Here is a 19,897-nt window from a genome sequence, read left to right on the forward strand (position 1 = left end):
GATCTAACCTTCTGTGCCCAACATGCAGAAAATCAAGTCACTTTGCTTTGATTTCTGATATAGGAGCGACAGTGACTCAGGAGGTAGAGCGGTCGTCTGGTAATCGGAAGGCTCCCAGTTCGATTCCCGCAAGACACTTAACCCCTAATTGCTCCCGATGAGCAGGTTGGCACCTTGCATGATCGCCTCCGGCGTCGGTGTGTGAATGTGTGAGTGAGTGGGTGAATGTGAGGAACAAAATTGTAAAGCGTTTTGGATAAAAGCTGTTATATAAATGCACCATTTACATGGTTCTTCTAAATTCTCTGATACCCTGTTTTGGCCTGGTATCAGACTGATATCTGATACCAGTATCTGTATCGGTGGATCCTTCACTATTACACTATCCTGACACAACAAATGTCAAGTGAAAGAAAGGGGCGGGTGGGGAGTCGGGACAGAGTCAAACAATAGAGGTCTTGTACTGAATGTCTATAGTTCTCTTCATCCCGGTATGGCTTCCTGTAACCACGGTCAAAAGAAAATGCCTAATTTATGTGCAGTGGTAGTGTAGGTAAAACACTGGGGGGGAAAAGCATCTGGTTTACAAGATCCAGTAATAAAATACCAAATTATAATATTTTTGTTGATATATTTCTCATGGTAAATGGTGCATTTATATAGCACTTTTATCCAAAGCACTTTATAATTTGTTCCGGTATAGGTATCTCATAAATCAACACATGGCAACTGTTGTCTCTTGCGCCGCCATGTACAAAACAATGGTTGCTATATGTTACAGGCAGCCATGCTGGAAGACGGAGAACAACACAAACATTCCATGCAAGGCCTCTATTCCAACGTGTTCATGTGCAGAATCGTGACACTGACCTGAGGAGTGAAAGCGTACTTGTAGAGGCTGTAGTGTCTGAAGTAAGTGTCGTGGATGTACTCCAGGGCCTGGGTCATCTCATCCAAGCTGAAGAGGCGGATGCTGAACGGAGGTCTCTGGAGCAGACGAACAGAGAAACGCCGTCACAGTGAACATGAGCGACGGGTAGAAACGCAGTGAAGATATTTTTGAATATGAAAATATTAAAGGAACACGCCAACATTTTGGAAAATTAGCTTACCGTCCTCACCAGAGAGAGACAAGAAGATGGACGCCAGTTTCCTCTCTGTGCGTTCAGTAGAAAGCTATCTGGCTGCATGTTAGCCTAGCTTAGAACAATGAATGGAAGCGGACAGCGCCGGTTAGCCTTCGGATAGGTGTTAGTTGGACAATGCCTAGGCTAACCGGCACTGTCCGCTTCCATTCATTGTGCTGTGCTAGGCTAATGTGCAGCCAGATAGCTTTCTACTGAACGCACAGAGAGGAAACTGGTATCTATCTTCTTGTCTCTCTCTGGAGAAGACGGTAAGCTAATTTCCCAAAATGTTGGCGTGTTCCTTTAAGTCTGCCATTGGATTTACCCACCCTGACTGAGTGAGTGAGCAGAAGCTCGCTGCAGTACCGAAAACACTGCTCCATGTTGTCGAGCGAAGTCTCTGTGAGAGGGGAAAAAGTGTTTAAAAAAACATATCAATTCGTCAAAAAGCGTTTAATCGCATAACATGTAGTAAAATGTTGTGGAGGGGAATCCCATTGTCTGTGCCAACAATAGCTTGAATCGCACACCTAGAGAGACAATGCCCCCCCCCCCTTCTCCGTCCACAAGAGAGCTGGACCCCCTTCTCCACCTCAGTGTCTCCCAGTCCCAGCTGGCCAGGATGAGAGCACTCCTCCCAGCCGAGCTCAGTTCAGAATCAGAATCAGAACGGTCTTTATTGCAACGTAGTTTACACATACAAGGAATTAGATTTGGTCGTTTTTGGTGCAACATTAACGGACAGACAATTACGGTAGAATAAAATAGAATGGAATATAAACTCAATTAAAATAGAAGCACAATAGAATAATGATATAATTATAAAATAAAACAGGCCAGGGCTGTATAATTGTGCACGGTGTGGTCAGTATATATACACTAATTAGATAGAATAAAAATAACAATACAGTGGGATGGAATATTTACCAGGGCTGTGCAATTGAGCAGTAATGTGCAAAAAGTATGAACAGGAATTGAACCTATACATGTACTTATGTGTTTCACTATTAAACCTATACATTGATCATGAAGATCCGTCTACAACCATATCTGATGAGTCGGGTTTCACCACAATGTGAACGTCTGAGTCTGGTTAGGGTCAGGAGGACCGTCAGGCCCTTTGTAGTTGGATTCTCCACACGTCATAGTTCAAAACCGGCTAACTCTGTGGTAGTGAAACCACCAGACCATAGCATGCTGTAGTTTGATTGATTTGATTGATTTGAAAGGGACAGATACAAATACATAGATACGTAGATAATGCCTGTATCATAGTGTTTGTACCCAAAGCTATAATTTGCAACACCCGTCCCTTAAAGGGCTGACATTATAAAAACATTATAAAATAGGACATACAGTAGGTAAATAAAAAGGTAATAAAAGCAGTTAATAAAAAGGTAATAAAAGCAGTTAGTGTACAAAGTAGACGTGCCCTCACTAACAGATTAGATACACAAATTGGGGGGGACCCTGATGTAAACAAGACAAACGTCTTTCTCAGGTCTGCATCCCACTTAACAATTGTGTGTATTGAGCCGTACTGTATTGTACCCATTTTGCAATCTGTTAAATAACTCATTCATTCATTCAGATACATACACCATTACATACATCTGGGATAACACTATAGGGTGTGCACCAACATATATGCACACCCCAGTGCAATCCCAGTATATTAAGGCACACAGGATCAACACAGGAATATACCATCTATAGACCTAATATACCTGTGTTGGCCTGGTGTACGTTCTTGGTGATGGACAGGAGGGTAGAAGTCTGTTCTTTATTGAAGCGTCTGTCTCTGCAGAAGTGCACAGTGTAGACATAGAGATCCAGCAGAATTCCCCTCTTTGGCTCAGGAATATCAACAGGAAGCATTCTGCATAGAATACTACAGGAGAGGAGAGGAAGTTGGAGAGGGGTGCAAGTCCCACACGGGTGTTGTGCGGGTGTCATTATCATGCTATAGTTATAGAAATTAAGATATAAACCTTTCCAAATCGGGAGTGGACAGCGTTTTGGCAATTTCCTCCATGTCACTGTAGCTTAGATCTGCCCTATAAGGACACACAGGTGGAATTCGAGTTCAAATAAACAGGAACATTTAGCAACAAGTAAATACTCAATACTCAATATGTTATGAGTGACCTTACCACATCATCACTTTGGGTTTCGGGGGTTCTGGTGGCGTTACCTACAAAGCAAATACTTTTACAGGTTAATACTTTCATCAACATTTGGAGGCTGGACATTATAACTGAAAATCTGTACATTATAGGTTTAGTTAACGTTAGTTGATACAAATCCCAACACTGTTTATAATTCGAACGTTGGTCTAAATCACCTTTACTTTCGCGTCCATTTTAAGTGTCTCTGGTTGAATTGCCATTAATTAGCCCAAAAAAAGCAACGGGGTACCAACGTTTCTTTTTACTTTAGGTCCGACTGTTTGTACATCCTTGTCCCGTATCCTAGCAACAACAATGTTCCTCTTCCGGTGGTGCACTTTCTTTGAGCGCCTGCCCGGCCGACTGGAACGTGTTGTAAACACAGATTATTACATTGCTTCAATGGAAGAAAGGTCAGTAACGCTATACTTACAGTACATCTATTTTAAGTTATTATTTGAGTTATAATTTTTTTCTCAGATTTCTTGTCTCGTAATTATTTTGCCACATAACTCGATATTATCAAAGCGGCGACGTCACACACACCAGTTGAAGCTAAAATTTGATTGACGTTACTTGCCATCTATTTTTCAGTCGCCATATGGAGCATTTTAATCGCCTGCTGGTTGCCCGTGCAAAGCCATGACCACATCATTATATGGACAGTCAAGCAAAGAAAATAATATAAACGGGGGTCGGAGATATGAAACATTCAAAATTATGTGCACCACTTTACTTCCAATAGCATGCGTAACAATAAAAAAAAAATACTAACAGTTTATGCTTCCAATATCCCTAAAATGAAAACACCAGTGTGTGCTCTCTTTTTGATTGGATTCGATTCGATTAAAAATGTATTGTTATTACACAGCGCAAGTACAGTACAACGAAAATAAGTTTGGCATCCAACCAGAGTGCAAATATATACAGTAAAGTGCAATAGTAATATATAATGTACATGTGATTAAACCCGGGTTACTCCGTTTAAAATGGACTAAGGGACTTGGTTTGTGACAAATCAAAAGGCTTCTTTAAATAAAAGGTTTGGTGCGTGAGAGCCAGAAAGCTAATGTGTTAGGTTACCATGGTGATGGACACCCCAGTATCCAACGTGTCAACCCTCCCGTTTTCCCCGGGATTCTCCGGTATTTCAACCTTCTCTCCATGCACCATCCTCCCCTTAAAACATTTTCCCGTATTTTTCCCCTTTTTTGGCTTCATTTATACAAAATGGCTGCAATTCCCCTCCGTGACAGGTGGCAGCAGTGTAGATTAGAACATTAGCAGAGGAAGTCAGATCGGAAAACGGTTGCCGACAAACTGTTGGGCAAAGTGGGGTTGTTCCCGGAGAGCTCACTCTCGGCCGTGGTTTCTCAGTGTATAATGTATGGTGCTCTCCCTCAACATGCGAGTAGGGTGAGACAACACCATTCTTTAGTCCAAATAATACTATATTATTGTCATTCGTTTAATGTAACGTCAGTCTTACATTGGCACTGCTTTAACGTTGCATTTACCCATAATCCATTGCTGTATTAGACCCATGTGCCAGTATAACTTTTGTAACGTAATGAAGCGCAAATGTAAAGTTAATCAATACACAATGAAACAATATCTTTATCTATATCACATGTCAAAACTACTTTAATAAAACAAGATTTCCGTTTTTCATTTCTACTCATTCATCCAAAACAAGACAGAAATTCTACTTCTGCATGCACCGGGAGAATTGAGCTCATAGCACAGATTTGGAGTTGATAGAATGGACATTGCTGTTCTTAGGAAATGTTGCACATGGTGGAAATAATGGAAATTAACATTTCTAACATTAACATTTAGTGTATGTTTAAAATTTATACATTGAGGCATGGTAGAATTTCACTTTATATTACAGCAGCATCCGTTTTTAACATTACAATTAGTGTCTGACACTATAGACACATGTTAAAAGTCAAAGTCAACTTTGTCATTTTCCAATTTGTGCAAGACATACAGAAAAATTCAATTACGTGCCCCCCTTCCCACGGTGTATATAGAAAGAGACAATAAACACAAAAGTAACATAGGACACAATATACAACACACAGGACTATGTACAATATAAACAGTACCTACAATTAAATTAAATCTCCCGTTTTTTCAAATCCCAATGTTGACAGCTATGCCATGGTGATGGACACCCCAGTATTGTCCACACAAACCCTACTAATTTCCTTGACTTAATCAAAATTCCATGAAAGACACCTTCAAAGGAAATGACCATGATGCACCATGGAGAAGCCCCTTTTCACCTATTCCAGCTCCCTCCTTCATAGAAATCTGGGCTCGGCACTGGTCAGCTTTGCCACCGGTGTCTTATACTGCAAGTGCTGTGCAGGGTGTAAGAACTTGATCCCTGTTTAATCCACTTTGCCTTCTGGTGCATTCAGGTGGGTGGGTAGAGACCGTCAGTGAAGGGAGGCAGAACGGAAGGACTGAACGCTTGATTTAACCGATAAAAAGATCCCAGATTGACTTATAGGAGATACTGTAATACGACGACGTCGTCTCAGCTATGTCTTGTATTTGAGCCATCTGTCTGTGTTTATTAACCGTCCTCTGCTCTGTGACCAGGGGGAGGGGGGTTTATTTCGCTCAGACATGGAGGAGGAACCAGATATACGTCAACAGAAGCTGGATAACCAGGTAAAGACAGGGGGGGGGGGGGGGGGGGGGCATTTTGAGTTCATGTAAATGTAAATAAACAGAGATGTTCTCTGTGGGTCAGTGTCAGAACATTGGAGGTACAGTGTTACTAAATATGCGGATGTAGCTGACTTAACTAAAAATCTAAATGACAAATAGCAGAATAAATAGATTTTAGGACTATTTGAGACACATGGTGTGATATGTACTATTTTGTTGTACAATATGCGTTAAAACAAAGTCAATTCAGCATACAATAATGAGTTTCAGAATATTCCATGTCAGGAAATGTCAGGTTGATTACTTTATTTAAATACGAATGTGTAAATATACTGCAGAAACCTGAACCTTTTATTTCCCATTTTATGTTACAATTGTGTTCATTATTGTCATCCTTTGTTGCACGGCTTATATGTAAGTCCTTGTTTGTTTTCGATAACAATTTTAAGATTGTTAGATTCACAGTATTCCTTTGAAATTTGAGATGTTCTATGAAGCTGAACATTTTCTTTTTAATCTCTGGCATAATGTGGTTAACTAATGGTTTCAAAATACTGAGGAACTTGAAAAGCAAATGTACCCTTAGTGGTCAATAAGCCAATAACCATGAGCAGCTCTACTCTAAAAAAATTTAAATAGGCTAAATGACTCCTTTATTTCTGAGTCTGAGTGCCTTGCAGTTATTCAGTCAATCATTTAATTTTAGTCTATAGACGGTTTTAACTTGACAACATAAACTGACAGGAAATAAACAGGAAAAGGGAAGCAACACTATTCCAGTGAAACCGACTAGACTAGAATCTAAAAGAAAACATTACTTGATCCATCCCTGATGTACCTCAGATGAAGAATCTTTAAGTTTGAAGTTTTCAGAGGAATAATGGTTTCAAACTTTCTAAAGATGGTACGTTACAGTGTTGTGTTTATTCTTTTAGTATAAAAAACAGTAGAGGTTGAATACGTTCTTGTGATATGTCACATTCACACTCAAATATCTATTTGGATTGACTTCACAACTGCAGTAGTTATATGGTTCTTCAGTGCAAGGGTCCAATGATTATTTACATTTAACCCTTGTTTAACTTACATGTTTACCAGGAGAGTTCATATGAGCGACCCATGAGAGCCCATGGAAGTTTGTTTAGCTGTGGAATCATTGTAAATGTAGTCTTTCTTAGTAAATTAATAATATATCTTTGGAAAATGTTGATATATTATGACTCTGCATTTAGTTAGCTAAATTGTTAGCATGTGTGGCTTCAAAACACATTTCCCAGTTGCCTAGCAACAGTGTCTGTCCTCACTATTTTAACCACCTGAATGATGAACGGCAAGCATAAGCATGGAATTGAATGCGTGGAATAAGCACTTAATTCAACGGTTGAGTCAAAATGATCAAAAAGGTTAAAAACAGAACCTATACCCTGGTACATAAAGGTTAAAAACAGAACCTACCCTGGTACATAAATGTTAAAAACAGAACCTACCCTGGTACAAAAAGGTTAAAAACAGAACCTAGGCGGTTAGGTGGCCGAGCGGAGATTGCGTTCGTCACCAACCCCGGAGCTGTGAGCTGGATTCAAACCCCGGAGCTGTGAGCTGGATTCGCCTGTTCGAATCCAGCTCACAGCTCCGGGGTTGTCACCAGCTTGGCTGGCCGTCTGCACTAATACAATTGGCTGTATTAGAGGGTGGGAGAAGCTGGCGGGGTGGGTCCGGGTCGTTGTAAACAGCGACTCCTACAGTTCGGTCGGGGCGCCTGCTAAGCGCGGATAGGACTTGAGGGGGATAGTGTAGTCCTCCCACACGCTACGCCCTCTCGATGAGAATCCGCGCTGCCAGGTGAAAAGAAGCGGTGATTGGCTGGACGTGTGTCGGAGGAAGCATGTGGTCGTGGTAGCCTCCACTCTCCCAGATGATCTGACTGTGGGGGGTAAGTGCGCAGCGACCAGGAAGGGACTGGGAATTGGCATACGACTAACATTGGGATGGGAGAAAAATCGGAGGAAAATGGAGGAAAAAAAAAAAAAAAAAAAAAAAAAAAAAAAAACAGAACCTACCCATAAAGGTTAAAAACAGAACCTACCCTGGTACATAAAGGTTAAAAACAGAACCTACCTGGTAAATAAAGGTTCAAAACAGAACCTACCCATGTACATAAAGGTTAAAAACAGAACCTACCCTGGTACATAAAGGTTAAAAACAGAACCTACCCTGGTACATAAAGGTTAAAAACAGAACCTACCCTGGTACATAAAGGTTAAAAACAGAACCTACCCTGGTACATAAAGGTTAAAAACAGAACCTACCCTGGTACATAAAGGTTAAAAACAGAACCTACCCTGGTACATAAAGGTTAAAAACAGAACCTACCCTGGTACATAAAGGTTAAAAACAGAACCTACCTGGTAAATAAAGGTTAAAAACAGAACCTACAGTACCTGGTAAATAAAGGTTCAAAACAGAACCTACCTGGTAAATAAAGGTTAAAAACAGAACCTACCCTGGTACATAAAGGTTAAAAACAGAACCTACCCTGGTACATAAAGGTTAAAAACAGAACCTACCCTGGTACATAAAGGTTAAAAACAGAACCTACCCTGGTACATAAAGGTTCAAAACAAAACCTACAGTACCTGGTAAATAAAGGTTCAAAACAGAACCTACCCTGGTAAATAAAGGTTCAAAACAAAACCTACAGTACCTGGTAAATAAAGGTTCAAAACAGAACCTACCCTGTAAATAAAGGTTCAAAACAGAACCTACCCTGGTACATAAAGGTTCAAAACAGAACCTATACCCTGGTAAATAAAGGTACAAAACAGAACCCAGTTTGAATTAACACCAACATTCCGTGTCCCTCAGCGAAGCCTGTTGATGAGGAAGCAGCAGAGGAGGAGGGCTGACACTCAGATGGTAACAGCCAATCGAGACGCTCGGCCCAAGAACCGCAAACACAAAGGCAACAGCGCCGATGACACCGCCTTGTTGATCAGCCAATCCCAGAGCAACACTTCCTTGAATGGTTTGTGATATGAATGGAACAATGTACTGCATATAACAAATGATTGCAGTCCGTCTTTGAAAGTTTTGTACTATTAAGTTTGGCATAGTAGTCTTTATGTTAGCACTTAAAGGAACACGCCGACATTATGGGAAATGGGCTCACCGTCTTCTCCAGAGTCAGACAAGAAGATAGATACCAATTTCCTCTCTGTGCGTTCAGTAGAAAGCTATCCAGCTGCAAGCTAGCCTAGCTTAGCACAAATTAATGGAAGCGGATACGGACCAGCTAGCCTAGCTTAAAACTCCGGGAGAGGTTTTTGGCCAACAGCTAGGCTAATGGTCCGTATCCGCTTCCATTAATTTGTGCTAAGCTAGGCTAGCGTGCAGCACGGATAGCTCTCCACTGAATGCACAGAGAGGAAATCGGGAGCGTGCCTATGTTCCCACAGCCCTATGTGCGTCCCACAGCCCAGTACCATTGGGCTGTGGGAACATAGGGCCTAATTTTGAGAAGAATATTATAGAAATATATGTTAGCAGCGGACTAAGCGTCTGTCTACCACCGCAGAGACAGTGGTTGGTCGTCCATACTGACACAATTGGCAGTGTCAGCGGGTGGAAAGCCGGTGGGGTGGGTCCTGGTCGTTGTAAACAGCGACTCCTACAGGTCGGTCAGGGGCGCCTGCACAGCGAGGGAGGGAACTGGGGGAGGTAGTGTGAGCCTTCCACGCGTTACACTTCCCCAGTGAGAGTCCTCGCTGTCCGGTGAAAAGAGGCTGCTGGCTGTCTCCACATGTATCGGAGGAAGCATGTGATAGACTTCAGGGCTCCCTAATAGACCGGCAAGTGGGGGGGGGCAAATGCGCGCAATGACCAGGAAGGGGAGGGGGGAATTGGCATAACGACTAAATTGGGATGGGAGAAAAATACAGAAAAATAGGAGGAGAAAAAGTAGAAGAAAAAAAGAAGAATCTTAGAAATGTGGGAACATAGGGCGGCTGTGGGACCATTGGGCTGTGGGAACATAGGGCTGACCCCAGGAAATCGGTATCCATCTTCTCGTCTGACTCTGAAGAAGTCAGTAGTCAGAAGTATTTATTTTTCTCTGTTTCTGTGCTTGCATTAATTGTTAGTTTCATTATGCATTGTGTATTGAGTACTGACTTTTAATAATTTAGTTTTTGCAGTAATACTTTTTTTTTTATTTATTTTTTTGGACCCCAGGAACACTAGCTGGTTGCTATGGCACCAGCTAATGGGGATCCTTAACACTTTGACTGCCGGGAGCCGTCTTTAGACGTCTTTGCTGGCCATGCTAAAGTTGCCGGGGGACGCTGTAAGTCGTCCTTATATCAATATTTCAAAAATCTGCGATCGGATTCATAATGTCCCTCCGCTGGCCTGAGATCCACCAGCAGGACCCACTGAGCTCTCTGGCGGTTCAGGAGCGCCATCTGGTGGCCGATCGGCGCAAGCTCTTAACAGGAAGCGCAGTAGAGGTTTTGCTAGACGTCCGTATTGCTTCCGGCCACTCGGTACATGTCCGGTGACTCTAGCTCGTCACACTACATAGCGATCGATTGCCAATAACTCGATAAACAACATGATTTGGACGTATATACCATTATACAAGCTGGAGATGGACCGGGTAATAATATATCCCATAATGATAAAATTTCTACTCGACGATGATCGCCCAACGGCGCGCGGAGACTGGGGTGAGTTTCAGCGTGTAACGTTACCGTCTTCGATAATAACTGATATTATCAACATTTGACCCACATTAGATGATTGGTATAACGCTGCCCACCGAATTATAAACGCCCCCTCGCCCATCCGGTCAACATCAGATGACGTGTAGTAACTTCTAGAAGTACGTCTAGTTGGAATTTTTTATATCGCGCTGATTGCCATCAAACTGTATTTCATCATCAATATAATGCATTTGGGGCTATATATCACGTTCTGGAGAAAGTTGCAGAAAGAGATGAAAACATACTTATACATTAGACCATACTTTACTATGAATATGTGAATGAAAAAGTTTAACGTTGCTACACAATGAACAATACATATAGGACTTTGAATGGGCCCTAATAATGGCAATGTAGCAATAGAATTTAAAAAGTTATAGCCCTGCAAAGAAGGGGACTTTCTCCATAGACAAATAGCGCTGGCAATCTATGGTATATCATTAATTTAACCTTAGGCAACCAAAGTGTTAATAAAATAAAATAAAATCTCTCTAGACTCTCAGGTGGAACACGCTCACGACAACCCGCTGGAGGAGATCACGCTGGGCGAGTCCGGCGCCGCGACGACAACCATGACCGCGGACGAGACGCCTCGCGAGAGGCCCGTGGTTGCCAAGACAATGGACCTGGAGGTGGAGACAGAGCCAGAGACAAACCAGCCGGTGGACAACGACGGCCAAGCAGACGGGAAGAAGACAAAGAAGAAAGGAGCGAAGAAGGAGAAAGCAAAGCGTAAGAATATGAAGATTGTTATGTTGTTGGGTCGACGGTGGCTCCGGGGGTAGAGCGGTCATTTGAAGGTTCCCGGTTCGATTCCCTCTCCTCCCGGGCAGGGCGTCGAATGAATGAATGAATGAATGAATGAAAACTTTATTTAACAGATTGCAGAATGGGTACAATACAGTACGGCTCAATACATACAATTGTTAAGGGGATGCAGACCTGAGAAAGACGTTTGTCTTGTTTCCATCAGGGTCCCCCATTTTCAATTCATATAGACATTTATGACATACACAACATACATGACATTTATGGCATAGGGACATATAGGTATTTAGTACTGATACATTTGTGACATAAACGGTATTCAAATATACAGTACTGTTACCCCTAGATCCTGACAGAGTATATACATATGATGGGGAGGGGACTGTACATTAGGAGGGGGTGGGTGGGTGGGAGAGAAATATACATACGGTGGGGAGGGAATATATACATGCGGTGGGGAGGAGACTGTCTGTTAGGAGGTGGTGGGGGTTTTGGGCATTCCTTGAGCAAAGACACTTAACCCCTAACCGCTCCCGATGAGCAGGTTGGCTCCTCGCACGGTCGCCTCCGCCGTCTGTGTGTGAATGTGTGAGTGAAGTGAACAGGGGAATGTGAGGCATAAGTTGTAAAGCGCTTTGGATAAAAGCTGTTATATAAATGCAGGCCATTTGTTGTGTGTGTGTGTGTGTGTGTGTGTGTGTGTGTGTGTGTGTGTGTGTGTGTGTGTGTGTGTGTGTGTGTGTGTGTGTGTGTGTGTGTGTGTGTGTGTGTGTGTGTGTGTGTCTGTGTTTATTTGTTTATTTGTTTATTTATGGATCCCCATTAGTCTACACCCATGGGTGACTATTCTTCCTGGGGTCCTAACACACAACCTACAACATTACAGTACATTACATTACAGTAACAAAAAAACAATAAAAACATAAGAAACACCTTAGCAGAAGCACATTCTCAACATCTTCAAAATCTCACAAAAAAACACACAAAAGGCTCCAACCACAAATGCAATACTAACTAAACTAACTAACTAAACTAACAATACTAACTAACTAAATCAGTAACTCAACTGTATTTCACCATTCATAACAGCATCCTTCAACTTTTTCTTAAAAGTAAATTTGTTGCTGATCATCATTATCTTCACTGGTATACAATTCCAGTATGGAGCAGCTCTATACATTACGGTTCTCTTAAGTGCATTTGTTCTTGGTAGAGGTAGAGTATCAATCAATCAATCAAATCCTTTATTTAACCAGATAAGCATCATTGAGATTAAAATATCTTTTTCAAGAGCGATCTGGCCAAGCAAGGCAGCAGAAAGTTTCAACATAAAAAAGAACATCACAATAAAATACAGATAAAACATTTACATCAAGCTCCAATTTCAGGCAAGTTATCAAACTGGCAAATGATCAAACACAGTTGCACTGACCAAGGGAACTGAGTTCGTAGGATTTTAAAATGGCTTTGAATTCTCCGAGGGTGACCAGTCCTGGTAATTTTAGGTCCTCCTGTATCTTGTTCCAAGATGAAGGAGCAGCATATTTAAAAGCCCTTTTTCCCAATTCAGTTCTCATATGGGGAACTTCCAGTGTTAGAACAGCTTGAGAACGAAGGGCATACTTATATTGCTTTGTGCACAGAAGCACACTTAGGTATGAGGGAACCAGTTTAAGCAGAGCTTTGTGCACCAGAGAGAGCCATCGAGAAAATCGCCGTATTTGTATTTGTATTTGCAATGGTACTGTATATAGGGTGCAATGGTGCACTCGATTTCCACATCCCGGGACAAAGCGTAAGGCAGAATGGTACACAGTATCAAGCTTTCTAAGGTACTGATCAGGTGCATACATATAGAGTAAGTCACCATAATCGAGTAGTGGTAAGAGTAAAATGAAGACCCACAGCGTGTCTGGTGACATAGCCATGTCTAGTATTGGTGGGTTGTAGTTCCGACCACAAAGACTTAGGTTTACCAATTTTATAAATATTAAACAAAAATGTTACAAGGCTGCATGCCAGCCTCTGATCCACTCTAAGCCAAGGCAGAGCGGCATGCATTCCCCAAATTAATAGAGCAAAGGACCAAGGCAACTTCCTTGGGGGATGCCACATCGAAGGGTTTCCATATCTGAAAGTGTCCCATTAAACAATACACTTTGTTGTCTGTTAACCAAGTAACTATTCATTCATTTAATAGAACATTCATTGAAATTATATGCTAATAGCTTCCCTATTCCCTATTCCTGTGTGTGTGTGTGTGTGTGTGTGTGTGTGTGTGTGTGTGTGTGTGTGTGTGTGTGTGTGTGTGTGTGTGTGTGTGTGTGTGTGTGTGTGTGTGTGTGTGTGTGTGTGTGTGTGTGTGTGTGTGTGTGTGTGTGTGTGTGTGTGTGTGTGTGTGTGTGTGTGTGTGTGTGTGCGTGCGTGCGTGTGTAACGGGGAAGTCCGTGGGTATGTCCACAGTCACTGAAACAGGTGTGTTGACGGGTGACTGTGGCAGTGCGGGCTGGTAAATTAAACTCACTTCCCCATAACAGGGTTAACAGACGCATAGGGACGGTAGTTAGGAGTGAATTCACTTCTTAGTGCAGCGGCCTGTGTCGTCGCCCGCGGACGCGGGAGCCCCCTGTTCGACTCCCCCTCGGGACATTCTCATTTAACATCAAACACAACGCAGACCCAGTATGATCCGTCACACGTGATTGCGTGTGTGTGTTGCGTGCCATGTGTCTTCATTCATCAGTCGCTGTTGTCGGATCAAAACCTTGTATCTCAAAAAAGGAATTAAGAAAAACAGCCTCTTTTCTTTTTTTCTTTTTCCAAATGAACGCCCATTTCTTTTTCTTGTTATTATTCATAGCATTCCGTGGTCGTCAACATCCTAGAAATGTTACGTGATTTGAGAATATGTTTTCCAGACTTGGGGTTGATTAAATCACCATACGCTTTCATGTAAAATCATGACCATAAGTCTGTCATTTATGTGAATTAGAAAATATAAATGACAGCTTTTATAAATATAAAGCGGTTAGAGAGGCTGTGTGGCTGTTTGTTTTGCACGATTCCAGCCTCCAGTCACGTTGTAAACTTGCTATTATAGGTGGCCTGTGACACGGCCCCACTTAAAGATAAGATAAGATATTCCTTTATTGATCCCCTTGGGTAAATTCAGGCATCATAGCAGCATGGGGGGGGGAGGGGAGGTACAGGTATTGGCAGGGTAATAGTAGAAAGACATAAGTACAGGCAATACAATAGATACAGTAGAAAAGTTAAAATAGGCAGTGTAAACAATATAATTAACTTTATTTATTTTGCACATACAGTAATCTTACACACATCCAAAAACTCTAAGCAGTTTCCCACACATTGATTTAGTTTGACAGTTATTGAGATTAAATGAGTTTGAATATGGCCACCATGCAGTGATGTCATCGGGGACATTTAATCTTTGTGTTATCTTTAACACAATTTACCACTCTTTATTTTAATTACCGCTCCATGAAATGATACGGTAACAGTTCCCTATAAGACAAGGTATTGCTATGGTTTCATCTACATAATTTCATGGCACTGTAAGAGTATTTCTATTTACTCTCAATAACTGTCAAACTAAGTGAACGTGTGCAAAACTGTTGAGAGTTTTTGGACGTGTGATATTATGTGTAAAATAAATCAGCATTGTTTCTTTGGCGAAGTGGCCCTTTAACCCTCCTTTTATTTAACCCCTGCATCTCTGATCAGGTGCCGGATAGATTTCATTAGATGAAAAGACCTCAGCAGCATAGACCACCACAACACTTCCGGTATTTTCAGCTCATGGGAGAGTGCGGGGGGATACAATTAATGAATGTTGATGAGAGCCTTGCAGTAAATGATTGTAGCTACGGCCGTGGGGGTGCTGGAGACATGATCCAATATACCTTTTTATACGCCTTGTGTATAAAGTCTTGTGGATTGTCCAGAGATCTAGGTTTATCAATCTGCACATGCATAGTTTGGGGAGTAGGTGCGGAAAAGTGACTATAGCTCGGCAAAGAAAGTGCTGATCAACTTGGGACTGGTCTCTCCGTGTTCAGGAGACTCAGGCGTATAAAAATAGCTATATTGGCGCTCCCATGAGCTCCATGTAACGCGGAAGTGCAGTGGTCTATAGAGTTGACCGTGTCGACTTTAAATTCTAATCAACTTTAAAGAACCACAAAAAAACACACAGTTTGGTCCAACAACAGTATTATGTTTGAAATTCAGGAAATGCTTTAAAAAAGATCTTTAATCTGAGGCGGCTACGTGGCGTAGTGGGCAGGGCGCTCGCCACGAATGCGGAGACGCTGGGCTCGCGAGCCCAGCGCTCCACATTGCTTTCAGTTTAGCTGGTCGTTCATACTAATACACATTGGCCGTATTAGGGGGTGGGAAACTGATGGGTGGGGATCGGGCGTTGTGGACAGCGACTCCTACAGGTCGGTTGGTGCGCCTGCGCAGTAGAATCAGGAAGTGTCTGGGGCAGCGTGAGCCTCCCACGCGTTACTCCTCGCCACTGAGAGATCGAGCTGCGCAGGTGAAAAGATGCGACTGCTGTTACCTCAAGTACCGGAGGGGACTTGTGCTATGTATGACTTAGTCCACATTGCTGCCGGCTTGTGGGAGGCAAGAAACAGCGTTCGTGACAGGGGAGGGTTGAATTGGATGATATGAAATTGGGATGGGAGAAAATATAGAAAATGGGAGAAAAAGTGGATAAAAAAATGTATATATCTTTAATCAATCGCCAACACATCAGGGACAAGAGGCACGAGTACTCAAGGACTCTATTACCGCCTACTTGATGAGTGGGGTGACAGTGGTTTGGGAGGTAATCCGGAGGTTCCCGGTTCGATTCCCGCTCCTCCTGGGCAGCGTGTCGAAGTGTCCTTGAGCAAGACACTTAACCCCTAACTGCTCCCGATGAGCAGGTTGGCACCTTGGCACCGTCGGTGTGTGAATGTGTGAGTGAACGGGTGAATGTGAGGAGCAAATTGTTAAGCACTTTGGATAAAAGCTGTTATATAAATGCACCATTTACCATTTTGATGAGTGAAATACTAACTGAAATGTGCACGTTGCTTTTGTTTTGTCTGAGTCTGAGAATTAACGGGGAAATTGAAAATGTCACACTAAGACCAGAGGAATCCCTCATCTGATCTTGCAGTTACAGTTGAATCCATGTGGCTGCACTGTTGCTATGCTGCACCTTACTTCTGTTGAAGACTCCTTTGGGCTACCTTATGGCAACTTAAAGGTGCACTATGTAGTTTTGAGAGAGATAATTGTTTACATTTGCAGAGCCTGCTACTGTAATGTAATTCCTGTAAGAGTCTTATCTCATTGTATAATTCTAAGAAAAATTATTTTGAAGCACTGTAAATCAAACAGAAGCCTAGCTGATGCTTCTTTGAATAGTAAATATATTTGTAAACAACATTTCTGGCCCTGCAATTATACACAAGTTTTTAGTTGTTCCCTGAGCATAGTCTATTGTAATGTATATTTTCATAAACCATAGAAGCTTCCCGCAAGGATTCTATAATACTGTATATGAAGATGAACAAATTGACTCCCCCCCACTACTTTTAACACTTTAATCGCCATGGGTTAAATTCATAATTTACCATCCCTCGCCAGCTCTATTTGTCTATGGAGAAGTTCCCCTTCTTTGCAGGGCTATAACTTTTTAAATTATATTGCTACATTGCCATTATTATGGCCCATTCAATGTCCTATATGTATTGTTCAGGGTGTAGCAACGTTAAACTTTTTCATTCACATATTCATACTAAAATATGGTCTAAAGTATAAGTATGTTTTTATCGTTTTCTGCAGCTTTCTTCAGAACGTGATTTATAGCCCTAAATGCATTATATTGATGATGAAATACAGTTTGGTAGCGATCGGCGCGAGATGAAAAATCTCAACTGGACGTACTTCTAGAATGATCTACGTATGATCTGATGATGACCGGATGGGCGGGGGATCGTTTATAATTCCGTGGGCAGCGTTAGATGATTCATCCAGAGTGGGTCATATGTTCATCATAGCAGTTTATATGGAATACGTTAGAAAATAACGCTGAATCTTACCGTATGTTCCTCGCGCCGTTGGACGATCAGCGTGGAGTAGACCGCTTTCGATTATGGGATGTTGATCCTGATGAACCATTTCCAGGTTGTATAATACTATATACGTCCAAATAACGTTGTTTATTGAGTTAGGGCGAGCGATTGATCATCCAGTGTGTTGAGATGGAGTCCGGCTACCGATCGCGAGTGCCCGGAGCACATATGGATGAGCACTTCCTGTTTGGCGCGCCCCTCCCTCTTGGCCGATCTGCCGATCGGCCACCAGATGGCGCTCTCGAACCGTTAGACAGTTGAGTGGAGCTCACCAGTACATCTCAGGGCTCCGGAAAGGAAATATGATTTCGATGACAGATTTTTGAAATATTGACATCAAAGACGAGTTACGGCGTCTTCGGCAGAATGAGCATGGCTAGGAATGACGTCTTAACTCGTCCCCGGCGATCATAGTGTTAAGGACTTTATCGCAGAGTTGTTTACACAAACCTGCAACTGTCACCCAGCCTTTTAACTGTAATTTGTCTCATTCATGTATTACATACCTTGTCATTTTATTTGGTTGTTTGTTTGACGTGTGTTTTAATTATTTCCCTTACCTCTGTGATGTATGTATCATCTGTCTCTTTTCTATTTAAAAAAATGTCTGTCCCCTTTCCCAGTTACCCTTCGAGAGGCCCTGTTGTCTCCTCGCCAGGCCGTCATTGTAAATAAGAATTTGTTCTTAATTGACCTGCCTGGTTAAATATAGGTTAAATATAGGTTAAATAAAGGTTAAATAAAGGTTAAATAAAGGTTAAATAAAGGTTAAATTAAATAAAACTCTGTGTTGAAAACGTACCCCCCCCCCCCCCCCCAAAAAACTACATACTGCACCTTTAACAAATGTTTGGAGTGATGGTTCCTCATGCGTTGGAATACTCGGCTAATAAGTAACTTGAAACGCCTATAACTACTAACTACAACGCGTTGCTTTGTGCAGAGGTGGAGCAGGACGAGGAGGAAGAGAAAGAGAAGACGAAAGACAAGGACAAAGAGAAGAAGGAGAAGAAGATGAAGAAGAAAGAAAAAGCGAAGGACAAAGTCCCTGAAGACACAGAGGAGGACAACAACACAAGTCTCAAACCAGAGAGTAAGAGGAACTTCACTATGTCAGTGTATTTATTAATGTGGCTTAAAGAATAATCTTTTCTGTCCAACTTATACATAAGATAAGATAATATATTCCTTTATTGATCGCCTTGGATCAGCGTGGAACATGGAGGAGGGGGGAGGGGAGGTACAGATATGGGCAGGGTAATAGTAGAAAGACAAATATAAACAATAAAATTTGATCTGAATATGAAAATATGAGAACAAATAAACAGTGTAAACAATATAATTAACTCTGAATATAAGAATATGAGAAAAATAAACAGTGTAAACAAAGGTGCAGATGAATGAATGAGTTTATTTCGAACATAAATGAAAAACAAATGAAATAAATGAAAATAAAACAATAAAGTAATAAACAGATCAAAAACAAACAAACAAGCAAAACAGTAATGTTTGAAAAGGAGTAGGATGAAGTGTAAAACGTATGTATTCCTACCCCCTTCACACTCTATTATCTTATGCAACTCCTATTAACTCATTTTCATACAACCCAAATTTCCACACTATGAAAAGAAAATATCAGTAATGTTCAAGTTCAAGTTTCTTTAATAGTTGTCATACAGAACTAATAGTTGTCATCATATTACTAATGATAATCCCACAGAGCACTAGCCCCCCTGGACAGGGACGCCAGGGCTCAAGCGGTCAACACAACGCCTCCTCATCCATATACCTCTGAGATATAATCCTTTTATATGTTTTTTTTAAGTAATTTATATTTGATGAGGGTCTGTATGCCAGTTATATTATGTTACATGCACTCCCCACTCCTCCAGACCATAGCACCGGACATCCTCCCATTCCTAACTGCAACCATCAACTCCTCACTCAACTTGGGGGTGGTCCCCACCTCCCTAAAACAAGCCAGAGTCACGCCCCTCATAAAAAAAAAAACCCTGAACCCCACCGTCATAGGCAACTATCGTCCTGTCTCTCTTCTCCCCTTCCTTTCTAAAACACTTGAACGTGCTGTATCCAACCAACTTACTGTTTATCTCTTACAGAATGACCTCCTAGACCCTAATCAGTCTGGCAACCTCTGAGCAGGTCCTAAATTATTATTATTATAGATCTATCTGCAGCCTTCGACACAGTCAACCATCAGATCCTCCTCGCGGCCC

The 19,897-nt window shown here is 41.8% G+C and overlaps 2 protein-coding genes across 3 annotated transcripts in view; one reads left to right on the forward strand and one right to left on the reverse strand.

Annotated features, from left to right (window-relative positions):
• Positions 1 to 831: 831 nt before the first annotated feature.
• Positions 832 to 3,005, reverse strand: cfap119 (cilia and flagella associated protein 119; the record flags this gene model as incomplete). Its single annotated transcript, XM_084322907.1, has 3 exons — positions 832 to 987; positions 1,457 to 1,527; positions 2,855 to 3,005. 3 exons carry the CDS (start codon positions 3,003 to 3,005, stop codon positions 832 to 834), a joined length of 378 nt encoding a protein of 125 aa, XP_084179033.1.
• A 645-nt stretch (positions 3,006 to 3,650) lies between these two features.
• The window catches only part of LOC311235776 (uncharacterized protein), a 29,715-nt gene continuing 13,468 nt past the window's right edge, over positions 3,651 to 19,897 (forward strand). For both annotated transcript variants that reach the window (XM_084323263.1, XM_084323264.1), the window contains exons 1-5: positions 3,651 to 3,708; positions 5,909 to 5,980; positions 8,846 to 9,005; positions 11,236 to 11,472; positions 18,604 to 18,753. In XM_084323263.1, the coding sequence (XP_084179389.1) occupies positions 5,936 to 5,980; positions 8,846 to 9,005; positions 11,236 to 11,472; positions 18,604 to 18,753 (592 nt within the window). In that variant the 5' untranslated portion in view covers positions 3,651 to 3,708; positions 5,909 to 5,935. The remainder of the gene's footprint in view (positions 3,709 to 5,908; positions 5,981 to 8,845; positions 9,006 to 11,235; positions 11,473 to 18,603; positions 18,754 to 19,897) is intronic.

This window comes from Notolepis coatsorum (assembly GCF_963971535.1).
Source record: "Notolepis coatsorum genome assembly, chromosome: 10".
Taxonomy (NCBI): Eukaryota; Metazoa; Chordata; class Actinopteri; order Aulopiformes; family Paralepididae; genus Notolepis; species Notolepis coatsorum.